This window comes from Euphorbia lathyris, chromosome 1, assembly GCF_963576675.1.
Source record: "Euphorbia lathyris chromosome 1, ddEupLath1.1, whole genome shotgun sequence".
Taxonomy (NCBI): Eukaryota; Viridiplantae; Streptophyta; class Magnoliopsida; order Malpighiales; family Euphorbiaceae; genus Euphorbia; species Euphorbia lathyris.
The window spans coordinates 13,748,961-13,763,528 of record NC_088910.1 but is presented as its reverse complement, the minus strand read 5'-3'; the positions used below and the strand labels follow the sequence as shown (position 1 = coordinate 13,763,528).

The window sequence follows — 14,568 nt, the reverse complement described above, 5'->3', positions numbered from 1 at the left end:
TGTTTAATAAGATCATTAACATGAATGCGGGTTGCCTTGCTCGCCGCACCTCTAACATTCCAAACAAAGAAATCCATCAGAAAGGAAGACTACTAACACAAGCCCAAACCCTAGATCAGGTATTTATTCGGGGCTCCTGAGAGCCTAGAGGAAGTCCCAGAAGGTCCCCTTTTAGCCCAAGAGTCTAACCCATTAAGGTTCTTCTTAGGTTTCACTTTAAGTTTCTTCATGTTCATCTTACTCACTCCTATAGCTTTTCCAATAGGAGCATCCACAGGAGGATTCAGAGAAACAACCTTGCTACTCGACCCTTCCCCTGTAGAAAGGTGAGACTGGGAGCTCCCTTTATCCTTAGCCACTAGTTGAATGAATAGAGCCTTTGAATATTAGTAGTGTATTAATCGGGAATTAAAAACATGTATATTTATGATATATATCTTTAAAAATACGTAAACATCAACATTTCAACAACAATATAATTGAAACAATTCAAATAAATAAAATATAATGTTCACAAGTAATTTAATTCATCAAAAATTATTAATCAATTTCCTTAAAATCTTAAGCAATATCATGAAAACAAGTAGATAACACAATTAAATTAAAATATTAAAAAATAATAAACATAATTCACGAATAACCATGTGTCAACGTACAAAAGTGAATTATAATAATAATAAAAAAAAGTTAATAATAAAAAAAGCTTTTGTTTATCTGATCATTATTATTAATTAAATGGATACCAAAAATGTATAATTTAATATGATTAATTATCATATTGAAATCTTGAAAAGAACATATAACTTGTTCCATCCAAACTCCATAAATAGCCATTTTCTTGATGGTTTGTCTTCAATGTTGAAAACAACATATTATTTATTTATTTATTTAAAAAGAAAAAAGAAAAAAAGAATTATTTGTGTCCATATTTATTTTGCAGTTGAGAAAATAATGAGAGAAGAATTGGTGTTAGGTGAAGTTGGTTTTGAAATAGTATGCAGATACGCCAACCTACTATTTCACTGCCACTGATTTCTTTCATCACTATGGATTTTGCAATATTAAAAACAAAAAACAAAAAGAATAAGGACCAAATATGTTATTAATGTTTTTCTGAAGTTCAAATATATTCATAATGTATGAAATGGTCAAATATGAGGGTTAATTTATATATTTGAGATCAATTTAGATCGGTTGTTAATAATTAGGGTAATTAATTTATTAGTCCTTATATTTTGACAAAACATATTATTTAGTCCATGTATTTTCAAAAAAAACACACGGTAATGTCTCTAACCTTTTTCTCGATGAACTGTTTAGTCCCTAACGTTTTTCTCGGTGAACTGTTTAGTCCATGCCGTTAGACTCTCATGAAGATTCTGTAGTCAATTTGGATTAGCAGAAACATCTTTCGTCATCATTGAAGCATTTGACAGTAAACATGAGTTGAGAATATGGAGGAAATTAAACTCACGAGTAAGACGATTTCCACCTTCAATTCTAACAGGAAGAATAAGCGAGAGAGACTTTAGTCGATTTCTACCTTCAATTCAAACAGGGAAGATTAAGCATGAACGATTCGATTATGGGTTAAGGATTCAATCATTTTCCATTTTTTTTTGTGAGCGTGAGTTCTGAGAGAAAGATACAGAGGTGCGAATTGCTTTTGACTTATAAATAGTAAAGGGTAATTTAGTCATTTTCGAATTCATAAACGGTAAAAAATCTAACAAACAGGCGGAAGAACTAAACAGTTCACTGAAAAAAAAGTTAGGAACCTTACCATGTGTTTATAAAAATACAGGAACTAAACAATATGTTTTGTTAAAATATAGGAACTAATAAATTAATTACCCTAATAATTGTAATTATAGATATTGTTATTTAGTCTAACTAACCTTCGAAGCCTTATCAAGATATTATTTTTTTATTTGCGCATAAGGGGACAACTTATTAGCAGTCTTAACTCAACAAACGTAATACTTTTAGTCTTTTATGTGCCTATATGATATTGAATACACATTCTAATACATCTACTGCATATTCCAATACATCTTCTGCATCCTGATGTGAACCATTCATTCATTGCTTTGAAACAGACGTATAAACCTAAAGGGTATGAAGTGTTATATTTGGTGAAATGAGGAGGTTAATAGAAAGAACAATGTGGCACGAAGTATTACATTTGTTTAGTTGAAGGGGCTAATCAATGTCATGTAGAAACATAAAGAGGCACTGAGTGTTATATTCAAGATTCGAACTCGAGATCTAATTTAAACGATTTGAAACTCTTAACCACTCAAATCAACTTTAATTGGTTTTTAAGTTTATTATTAACTTGTTCGATACGGTAAGGTATGAAGTGGTTGAAATGTTAAAATGTGGGCATTTTGCTGCATATGTGAATTTTGCTGCATATGTGACTATTTTCCCTTGAGATTTTTTTTTTATATATATTTTCTTAGGCATAACACTCATTTGGGTTCCAAACTTAAGCTTCAATATCAATTAACACCTCAAACTATTAAAATCATCAATCAGGTCTCTGAACTAACAAAAAAAAAATCATCAATTAAGTCCTCTTTTTAAGCAAAAATCATTCGGCCAAATAGTTTCAAACACTCTTTTCCAAACTCATTTTGAGTCAACACAATGAACATTACAATCCATTCAAATATTCACAATTTCTGATTTTAGGATAGATTGGGAACTCGATTGATGATTTTTTATTAGTTCAGGGACTTAATTGATGATTTGATAGTTTAAGATCCTAATTGACATTGAAGCCTTAGTTTAAAGGCTTAAATGAGTACTATGCCTATTTTCTTATGTTAATTTAATAATTGATTTGATAACAATTTAATATTTGCATCGATAGGTTAGAGACATGGCCATTACTGCAATGTAGTGTGTGAGCCAAGGTCTTCAAGTTGAAGATTGAGACTTACCTTTCCTGTCCCAATCAGTCATTACTGCTCATAATGGACCATGGCTACCACTCCAGTCTAATCTCGTGTGCAGTGACGGATCCAAAATTTACTGTCTCTTTGTGATTTATGGGTGATAAATTAATATTTTTGATGTTTTTATATAAAAAATTAAAAACCCATATACAATTTCTATAAAAAAAATTATCGTTTTCTGGTGACCAGTGGGTACCCAAACCCCCCTCAGGATCCGTCCCTGAATGTGTCAAGTTCTCATTGGTTGAGTATAGTTGAATACCATGAGATCCAAATGTTATAATTGGTATCGGAACCAAATCAATACATTACATCGTACATGGAGAGTTGACTCCTATACCAACTGTAACAATTTAGTTCATTACCATGTAAATATTTTTACTTTGATCAAAATCTCATTTCTTGGACCTTACGGATTTTAAACTTAACTGCTTATAATGAAAACTCATCTCACTAATATAAATCCAATTCATTTACACTCCATTTTCATACGAAATTCTATTCATTTTTACCCTTTAAAGGTTACTCATTGTTCAAATCTTCCATTCAGGCTACCCACTTCAGAACCGAATGATCACACTCATTAACTGATGTCCAGTTTTTCTCGAACTAACACATCGTAAATGGAGAGTTAGACTCTAACAAATTATAATGATATGATCCAATACCATGTAGATATTGTTCTTTTTGGGCCGAAATCTCATTTAGTGCTCCCACGACTATAAAGCAAGACCTGTATCAAAAACTGAGCTTACTAACATGAATTCAGTTCATTAATACCTCATCATTCTTTTGGACAACTCCTTATTCATATCTTTCACTTCGACGCCACCTCTTCAATAACAGATCGTTACTTACTAACACATTCAAGCTTTCAAGTTTCGACGCACCCAACTGGATACTCATTAAATAATGAATTAACGCGGATTGGAATAATATGGTTAAAAAACAAAAGATGATCCATGACCACAAAGGTTAATTCAAGAGAGCATCATTGTTCAGTGTTACAGATAGCTCAAGATTCATGGTTCAAGCTCCAGGTTTTAGCAGATGAATTCAATTACATTGCTACTTCTCGTCTTCTTGAACCAAACTCTGCCTTCCGGCCGCACAATATGCAGCAACCTTAATCGATTTTTTTACCAAAGAATCCGAAATTATATGCAATATGGCAGGCAAACCACATCCTTTTCGTGTCTCTTACGTGCTTCCTCGTATCTGGACCTCATCGAGAAGTTAAAATCGTGTCGAGATGGTCCTCAGCTCAGCCCGAAAACTGTTTTACTTGGACTAAAGCTCCATTTTTCGTTCCAGATTCAAGCATGGCATCTAGAACAGCAACATCTCTAGCACCTTCCAGGAACGAAAGCCGGGTCTCTGCTTCATAGTTACTTCCCTTCTGTAGCAAAACAAAGTAGGATTTGGTCATAAACTACTAATAGAACCCGTAAACTACTAATAGAACTAATATATCAAAGGCACAAGATGCAATTTAGAACCCGTAAACTACGTATTTGGTCGATCAAGAACTCTTAAAACGTTTTCGGGACCAATGTAGGAATTATGTTTTTAAGATCAGAACAGTTAAAGACTCCCATCTAACATGTACTGTGTTACTCTCATGCTGGCGCAGAAATATGGACAATATTCGACTTCACAATGTAGTTAACACTGAGTTTAACAGAATCCACAAGAGGTACTTTAACTGTTTCGGTTAATAAGTATAGATCTTATATTGCTCCAAATATACTTTTGAGTTCTTGATCGACCAAATTGACAAACTACAAGTCCTAACAATAAACAAGCTAAGAGATAGACTGATATACACAGAACACAATCAATTATATTCGAGATTAAAGGCGAAAAGGCAGAATAATGTGCATGTTAAAGGAACTAAGTGAGAGAATATCATACTTCCTTAAGGTTGGCCTGTGCAATGTCATGTATGAAAGATTTTAATTCTTCAGTCACTCCACTGAATGGATAGAACGAAGTTTTGCTTTGCCCATCAGCATCATAAAGGGAAACCTGAGAGGGTGAAATACAAATTTAGTTGCGGGTTCCGAACTTGCCACTTGTTCACAAGTTATTGCAGAATGGGAGCAACAAAGTGTGTTTGATTGTACACGAACATTCAAGGAAGTCTAAAGCTAATACAAGATATTATGAAAACAATGGAATTATGGATAATTGAACATACCACATAACCGTGCCGTCCCTCGTGTACTCCTCGCTCAATTTGTAGTGTTCCTTTTGCGCCAACTACTCGCCAGAATATCTAAAAGAGCTAGCTAGCATATGTAAGAAAAGAGAATAAAAATGCACAAATTACCCAAAGTATCAAAGCTAACGCAATGCTACTTGCCTTTGGTGATTTAGAGGATACAACCATTACAAATACTCCAGAGCATCCATTCTCCAATTGACTGAGAAAGAAAACTCATGTACTGGAAAATCACAATTATGTGGTAATATTAAGAGTGAGTATGGACCAGTTCAGTTCAAAAACCGAACCGAACTGAACAAATCTGAACCAAATAAAGGGGAAATTTTGAAACCGAACTGAATCAGTTCGATTTGGGTAGAAACCGAATAAATAGTTTTAAAAGAAATCTGATCTTAAAATGTTGTAGTCCAATTTTAATAAACGTAAATAATTTATTAGTCCCTAACTTTTTACGTAACACACTTTTTACGTAACACACTGTTTAGTCCCCCTATTTTGAAAAACACAATATAAGGTCCCTATCTTTTGTGAATATTAACCATTTGGTCTTTTTGTATATTTTTTTAGATTTTTAACTGAACATATCTTTGCATGCTGGACAATACAAAATGGCTTTGTTATTCTGTTATTTATTGTCTATCTGTTTATGCCAAATATAACGGTTAAAAATCTAACAAAAATAGACAGAAGGACCAAATGGTTAACATTGACAAAGGATAGAGACCTTATAATGTATTTTTTAAAATAAGACGACTAAACAGTATGTTAGGTAAAAATGAGGGGACTAATAAATTATTTATCCTTTTAATAATGATGCATTTAATTTGTTCAATTTTAAACATACCACCTAATCCTAAAACTAATACTAATTTCATATTAAAAACCATAATAATACTAATTTCATTTTAGATTTAGTAATAAAATTAATGTCTAATCCTCTTACAACCATAATAATACTAATATACTTTGACAATCACAATATGTCTAAATATGTAACTAATTAGCAATTGAATTCAAATAAATAAAAATTTCTATTAAAAATTGTGAATTGAGTTCGGTTTGGTTCTGTCGAACCGAAGATCAAACTATATGAAAAGTACAAACCAAAAAATAAATTGGTTCGGTTTGGATCGGTTTTGCTCACCCCTAGATAATATGATATTTGAAAAAAGCACATGGGCAACAAACTTACAAGACCGATGATATATTATCAGGAGGAGGTAAAGTTCTATCCACATGAGATGTCATAGCTGATACTGAGATCATCTCACATCCAACAAGCTGTTTACAACAAAAGAGGACTCGACTAATAAGCGAGACTTAGAAATGAAGAAGAAAAAGAATGATACATAATCGAGCTGAAGAAAAAATTTCTGTAGCCTGTAGCGTTTACATGTCTCATTAATGTTTAGAAGTATGTGAAGTTAAAACAGAAAAAAGAATTGACATGAAAGGGCTGAACATGCTATATACCACATCACGACTACTAAATTTCAGTCGAGAAATACTACGGAGCAATGCACTCAACCAACTAATTGATGCCACTTGTACACATTTATTTCTTAACACCAATCATCCCTCATGAAGTGGTATGCATCTCTTTTTTAATTGGTTGGGTATATGTTACGGTTGTCTTATTTAGGTTATATTATTTAGGGTTTTTTAATTATTTAAGAGTCTTTAATATTTAGGAGTCTTTAATTTATGTTCAGTATTTCTTATTTAATTAGGTTAGACTTTTTAGTTGTGGTAGAATCCTAGTTGTGGTAGAATCCTAATTGTGGTAGGATCCTTTTGGCTAAGGATACCTTAGGTGTTTAGGAATCATTGTACCTCTTTATAAAAGGGGATTTTCTATCAGATTAATATCATCCAGAATTTTAAATTAAAATCCAATACAGGGAGTTAAGCGATCTCTCACAAATCGCTACTGAGTTTTTCAAAATAGGTTCTACCAAGAACAGGAGCAACAAGGGAAATCGAGGGAATTTCCCGGTGAAAAGACCTGTGACGAGATCCTATTCGCGGGCACATAACAGTATATTGCCCCCAGAGTATTATAAAATTTCTCATTTGAGCTATATATATTGCAATAGATAACACATTACCATTCTCAATCCTGCAACGAAGTGCACCCCCATATCTAGAATGAAGCCCCCCTGCCAAAAAAAGGGTAAACTAGTCAGTGAACTGGCAAGAAAGAACTTGAATATGATACTATACAATACTTGCACCGACAGTCACAAAAGGGTAATAAAATACATCCATGCCCTTGAACTATAGCTACTTATGGCCTCTTAACTTCATTTTGTAGCATAAAAATCCTTGAACTTTATATTATCTAACATTAAAGTCCAACTCAAAGAAAATTCACTTTAAAATTAACGAAATGTTGACTTGGAAATAGATATTTGAGCATAATTTATGGTGATACAGATAAAGAAAGAGTCAATAATGTAGTCAAACTTGTTCTGGACATCATTTCGTTGATATTTTTGACGGATTTTCTTTGATTTGGATTTTAATGTTAAATAATGTAAACTTCAAGGATTTTTACACCACAAAATGAAGTTTAGGGGCCATAATGTTAGTGGTGCTATAGTTTAAAGACCATTGCAAGTAGAGGAATGTTATACTTTTTTTTTTTTTTTTGCAAAATTAACCATATGTTTTATACTGTCTGCAGAATAAGAAATTCTACTAACGGCGATGATGTGTCATGTTGACTCGATGACATGACAAATAGTGTTAGCCAAATTCCTTTTTTTTTTTTTGCTAACAATGTGAAGTGCATGATCTCTTTTGTAACAAAAATTATCACATTCCTCTACTTGCATATCATGAAACCACGTAATTTTGTTTTTTACTTTTCCCAATTTATTAACTCATATGTCAAATCGACAAAATTAATTCATCTAAATACGAGAGAAATAAGATTTTCATTGTGTAAATTAGACAGGTAACTTGGATTGAAGCAACTGGAAGCACATGTACCATGATCACTTATCAAACAATAAAAGAAATTTCATAAAACTACATACAGTAAAACTGCGCCGCCACGAGCTTGAGAAATAAGGATTTGAGCTATTCATTGATCCTTCAACAATGACTTGAACCGTCATCATGTCCCCAATTTCAGCCAATAGTTTCTTGCTCTGCAAATGCAATAATGAGTATATACAGTAACGAAGGGTGTTAAATATCCAAATTGCTTAACTAAGGAGCTATAGGACTCCTTACATATGTGAGCCTATCTTTCCCTTTGAGGTACCTTTTAAGGTGGGTTAGGCCTTTATTTACACGGTATTAGAATCTTAAATTTAATGTTGGATCACCCATGGAATATTTGCTTCACGCTCCAGATGGGTCTGGGCATGAGGGGTGTGTGTTAAATATCGCACATTGCTTAATTAGGGAGCTTTTGACTCATCAGACGAGTTAGGCATTTAATTACAAAGGGTAAGTGGAACCAAATGACAACATACACCTCGTACCTCAACAAATGCAGGTTCAAATCTATAATTCTCTGCCACAGCCCATATTGGTGAACCTGGAGAATTTGCACAAAGAGATTTGTATCTTGACAGTGCAGTTTCTATTTCACTTACAGCTGCATTACAAAATCACAGAGTCAATGTATAACCAGATCAAGTAGCTTTCTATGCCAGGATATTATTTAGTGCTATCAATTTCTGACACCACAACACCATTTAGAGAGATAACCCATCTGATATAACTGTTTGACAAGATTCTCATTTTTGTTGCATTTATATCATATAGAATCATGTAAAAATATTGATCACATACATACAAGATTACGACTGGACAACCCATTTTAACGCTCCTAATAGTATTATCGAAGCCCAGTCCTACATGTATAGATTGATGGGGCAAGAGCCTTACGGAAGTTACTTTCTTAAGCCTCATTCAGTGCACCTAAGTCACCAATGGTCCAGTCCTAATGAAGAAACCATTCCCCAACTCCGGTATTTTTGTGTCACATTGGGCAGGCCAGACAGAACCCCAAGCCTGTGAGCAGAAAAGTGGCCATATTTGCTAGTCTCATAGACTTTTCCATTACAATCATATTAAATTTGAAATTCCTAACAAGATATTAGCAATGACTTGGCAATTGGCTGCACTGCTCGTTGCAAAAAAATGGGCTACAACTTATATGAAATTCTTTTTCTATATTCTACCATCTTTTATTTGGGGCATCCGGAACAGAATGTAGGGTGTCTAAACTAAGTTCATGAAATAGTGACAACACTAGAGCAGAAATATCTTTCAGTTTCACAATTGCATAGTTACTATAGGCACGAGGAGGTCATGGAGCCTTGGCGCAAGGCATAGATGCGCACCAGAGCGACACAAGACGCACTAAAAGAAAAAAAAACATCTGCCAGTGTTCAGGGCTGTTGTGCATTTTCAATCTATTCAGTGCTCAAAATCCATAATATGGAATTAGGAGAATGTTATAGAGAATTTTACAAGCCAAATTTCTTACTTACAACTACTGGTTTTGGATGACAGCCATACAACATGTTTATTTTTAGTTTCTTTCTGCCTACAATCTATAAGAGAAACATTAGCATTATCATTTACCAAGAGAACTTCGAGTCCTCAATTAGAGTTAACAATGTGAGGAGGATTTTTACCAAAAGGATTACTCTAAAAAATAACATAACACCGTATCTTCCCAGAAAAATGAAGATATGAGAGATGGCAAGAGAATTTAAATTAAAAAAAGAAGTCTTACTTACATACTGCTGCTGGTTTCTCTGCAGATGAGCAAGTTGGCAAAGGGATGCATGCCCAGAGAAGAAGAAGATTAGTGAAATGAACACAAGTAAATATATGGACTACAAGGGTTATGTTATATCTAATAAGAAAAACTGCAACAAAAAGTTTAAAATGTATATAGAGAGATGGACCATATGCAAGTATCTTGCTTTTCGTCTTTTAAATTCATTAGCTTATTATTGTTAAAGGTATGCTTCATATAAAGGATGCCAATTATTTAAAAGCTGCATCACCTTGTAATACATGCTTCCCTGCCTTGAGTAGCTTCAATGAAATATCAACCTACAGACATTGGTATAAGTAGGTTACGGTCTAAAATAACTCAGGTCATGCCAAAGCAGAGCCTTTCAAACAATAAAATTGTTAGGACTTGGATAGGTTGTTGATCAAAACAAGCTTGATATGCGGAACAAAAAATTAGACATGCAATCACAAAGACAAGAGATGTGGTTTTCGGCTAATTTTGTCTACATCCATGGGTGGAGAGAACACATAATTCATTAGTAATCAGCAAGTTGGCACAACAGTAAGGAAATCTCATCTTTTATCCAAGTCTCTAATTCTCAAATCCCATGAGACCCGATTACACCCAAAAACTCACACATACGCATATCCCAAGAGTACAAACTTCAAAACTCTAAGCGAAAATAAATAAGTGTCAGATATTAAAATGAATTGGGGCTTAATTATCAGCTTAATCTTTTAGTTCAATCGGTTCCATGACACGGTATCATAGCTTCTTAGATCAAGGGTTTGAATCTGACAATCCCATTTTTTTAATTAATTTCAACACATAGTAAGATGGGCCTATGTTGTACATGCTTCAAGCTCAGTAGGCATTTATGTGCGGGGATATATCAGATATTAATATGAATTGGCCTTAACTATCACCTTAAACTTTTAGTTCAATTGGTTAATCATAATAAGCAAAGAACTCTTGCTTATATAGGCCTAATTAAGGAAACCAAACTAAATTGAATTCTAGACATACATTAACAAAAATAACTAATTAACTAAACAATGTAAGATAACATGATGAACAAGTGAAAATATATCTTGATTCATACTCAAGTTCACATACACGATGGATGGATATGTTTCTTGTATTTAAGGATTTGATAAGCATAATACTTACAAACTAGGAAAAAAGCATTTTTAAGCCCTAATCTTTTCAATTTTTATTGGTTGAGCCTCTGATCTTTCAATTTGATACATTGAGCCATTGATCAATTATAACCGCACAAATTAAGTCCTTGCTTGCCAAATTAGTTAGTTGTGTTAAAAGAGTGTCACTCATTTCATTGCCTCTAAATTCGAAATAAAGGTTTCTAAAGTTCCTTCCTAGATACATCAGTCATAATAATAATAATAAAACTACTTTCAAACTATTAAAAATACAAATATTGAGTGCAAATGAAAAGAAGAACTCTCTATCGACCAAACAAGTTTTATGTTCAAAACTAATTTTTCAGGTTATCACCGGCTTAATATGTACAACTATAATAAATCAAAGTGTTGAATGTGTCAAATTAAAAGATCAGGAGCTTAATCAACAAAAATAGAAAAGATCATACAGTTTCATCTACCATGATTCTACTGATGACAACGGTTATATATGGAAAAACTCTCTATTAAAACAAAAGAAATTAGTAAAGTATATCTATTACAGAAAGAACACACCTGAGTTTGTCCGGCAAGAACCACCGCAACACCGATAATCGAATCATCTTGAATAATCTCATCAAGACCGTTATCGCCCCACTTACAATCCACTCCAGGGAAATGCTTACTTGCTATCTCTACAGCTCCTCTTGCAGATTCCTACACAACCATAGACATATTCAATTCAGATTCAGAGCAATGGAGCAAAGAAGAAGAAGAAGAAGAAAGGGGGAAATCTAGAATCAGTAAAATATTGACCTCAGAGCGGCTCCAAATGGCTTTGAGATGGAAGAGACTAGAGATCTCAGCTAATCTAGGAAGGTACTGAGTTTTAACGAAAATGCCAGCTCCAAGAATTGCAATATGGGGAGGATTCGCCATTTCCCTATCGTTTGAAATTGGATCTTGACGCTATGTGAACTTATTCTGTTTGATGTTTCTGCTTAGCTAAACAACAAGAAGAGGGGGAGGGGAGTATGAACTATAGAGATAAATGCAGCATTGGTCACCAAACTTACCTCAAAATGCCACTCAATTTAAATTTATCTCAATAAAATCATTCAACTTTACTTTTTATTTTAATTAGGTCACTCTACCAGTGTTAGTGGTTAAAAAGACATCCAAATGATGTAATAGATGACATGTCAGTATGAGTCGACATAGATCTCTGATCAAAACAATACGTTTATTTTTATGAAAACAAACCAACATGTGTTAGCTAGGTGGCGGATATGTGGATACAGTTCTGATTAGAAATCTGAGTTGACTCATGCTGATGTGTCATTCATATCACCATTCCGATACCTTTTAATCACTCAAATCGACAGAGTGATCTAATTGAGATAAAACTCAAAATTGAATGATTTTATCGAGACAAATTGAAATTGAGTGACCATTTTAAGACAACCATTTAAATTCAATATTACATTTAACTCATGAACTATAGCGTCAAAATATACACACAATTACCAATTAAGTTTTTAGATCGAGTAAAATTCACGTAGTAATTTGAAAATAATACAAAATTATATAATATTTAAAATTATTATTATTATATTTATTAATGAATATACTATAATAAAAAACTATAATTATCACTTTCAAATACGACTCAAATTTTGTATATTGTTACAAGTCATTTTTAATGGAAATAGTAAAATAAAATGTAATTCATTAACACATTAGATGATCCCCAATATAATATTAACGGACTTTTGATAGCTAATAAGTTATTTTAAGTAAGTTGATGCGACAAACAAGACCTTTTATAAATTTAGAGAGTCAATCAAGTTTGGAACAATTTCAATGGCTCTTGATGTATTAGTCTAATAAAAATATAAGATAAAGTAAAAAAAAGTGCTTTCATTATTTATTAAATTAGTATCTAAAATAAATTTATCCAGAGGAGGAATATGATTTTCGTTTGCGACTAAGAGATGACTAAAGCTTTTTTCTTCATTAAAAACCAGAACCTCAAAATTAAAATGAGCTACGATCTTAAAAGTTCAAAAACTTAATTATATTCTAAACTACTTTAATTCTTTTAACTTTTTAATTTTAATATCATTTAAGTGTTGTTTGATGAAAAATAAACAATTTTAATTCTTGGAATTCCTCAATTTTAAGATGTCATCAAACTAAATGATATCAAAGTACGAGGGGGTTTCTCTTGTTTAGACTTTAAACTAAAATATATAGGGATAATATATAAAAATACCCATTACGTTTACGGTCAGGAGCAATTTTACCCTTAACGTCTAAAATGGTATGATTCTACCACTAACATTGGCAGCCAAAAGCAATTTTACCCTAATATAGGTAAGTTGGGTCATTTTCATACATTATTATAAAACACATATTTTGTTATTTATTACACACCAATTGCATATCCGTTGGTTCTAAAAAAATTCGTAATTTTTTATGATTTAATAATAGATAATATTTGAAATTTTGTTTGTCCAGCTCATATGAAAAATAATATTTTTTTTAGTTTTTATTAATTTTTTTCACGTCTAATCATATGTTTATGATGTGTTACTATAAGTGATAAAATGACGCAGATGTGAATGATATAGTGGGTTACTAAACCCAGCCCCATATTCACACTTTCAGCCCCGAAAAAAGACCTAAATGCCCTTTGAACAAAAACTGAAAATTTGAATCCCTCCCAAACTCTCTCAAACTCATTTTCATCCGAATCAAAGACAAAACGTTTGATGGAAGACAATCCGTTATCACCGAGAGTAGACGGGAGTGATGCTACGTCCGAAGTCGAGGTATTTTTCCGATTTAACTTCCTTGCATTTCTGTAATTTGAATTGGGAAAAAAATCTGGTTCGGCACTCGGGCGTGTGAGAATCACGCCTCACCACATGGTGGGGCGTGATAGCCACACGCCTCACTATGAGGTGGGACGCGATGCTCATACGCCCCACCATGAGGTGAGGCGTGATGTTCATACGCCCCACCATGAGGTGAGGCGTGATGCTCATACGCCCCACCATGTGGTGGGGCGTGATGCTCACACTCGAGCAAATTTGTGGCTGTTTTTCAGGTTTAGACACCGAAACGCTATAGAAATGTCACGTTTTGGAATGTAATGTTCGTTATTAATCATTTACAGGAGGTTTCGTGGGAAGAATTTGACGGAAACGGCATAGATTACAGCTCGCAGTTTTTTTCTAAACAAACATTTCAAACATATCATGAAGCTGTTAACTGGGCAAAACAGACGGCAATTGGGATCGGGTTTGAGTTAACAACAGCGTCGCACAAGACGGGGCGCAAGTCAAAGTGGATATTGGTTAAATGTGCTCGTGGTGTTAAGAATTATAAAAGGAAAAAGGATGTGGATATGGATGTTATACTACGGAAGAATACAAAAACAAAGTACTGTGGTTGCAAATTCCAGAT

The 14,568-nt window shown here is 33.3% G+C and overlaps 1 protein-coding gene across 1 annotated transcript; it reads right to left on the bottom strand.

Annotated features, from left to right (window-relative positions):
* Nucleotides 1-3,873: 3,873 nt before the first annotated feature.
* On the bottom strand, nucleotides 3,874-12,124 carry LOC136222330 (dehydrogenase FPY6). The gene is made up of 12 exons (XM_066009977.1): nucleotides 11,914-12,124; nucleotides 11,674-11,814; nucleotides 10,227-10,275; nucleotides 9,954-9,971; nucleotides 8,685-8,800; nucleotides 8,232-8,345; nucleotides 7,299-7,349; nucleotides 6,383-6,471; nucleotides 5,329-5,389; nucleotides 5,164-5,241; nucleotides 4,878-4,991; nucleotides 3,874-4,362 (listed from the first exon to the last, which is right to left on the bottom strand). Exons 1-12 carry the CDS (start codon nucleotides 12,034-12,036, stop codon nucleotides 4,228-4,230), a joined length of 1,089 nt encoding a protein of 362 aa, XP_065866049.1. The 5' UTR covers nucleotides 12,037-12,124; the 3' UTR covers nucleotides 3,874-4,227.
* Nucleotides 12,125-14,568: the final 2,444 nt, after the last annotated feature.

Coding starts and splice junctions, on each gene's coding strand:
- LOC136222330 (XM_066009977.1), bottom strand. CDS start 12,036: ATGGCGAATCCTCCCCATATTGCAATTCTTGGAGCTGGCATTTTCGTT. Junction 7,350..8,231: donor CGTGGCGGCGCAGTTTTACT/GTATGTAGTTTT, acceptor TTTTTTTGGCAG/GGGGGCTTCATTCTAGATAT. Junction 6,472..7,298: donor TCGTTGCAGGATTGAGAATG/GTAATGTGTTAT, acceptor TGTTGTAAACAG/CTTGTTGGATGTGAGATGAT.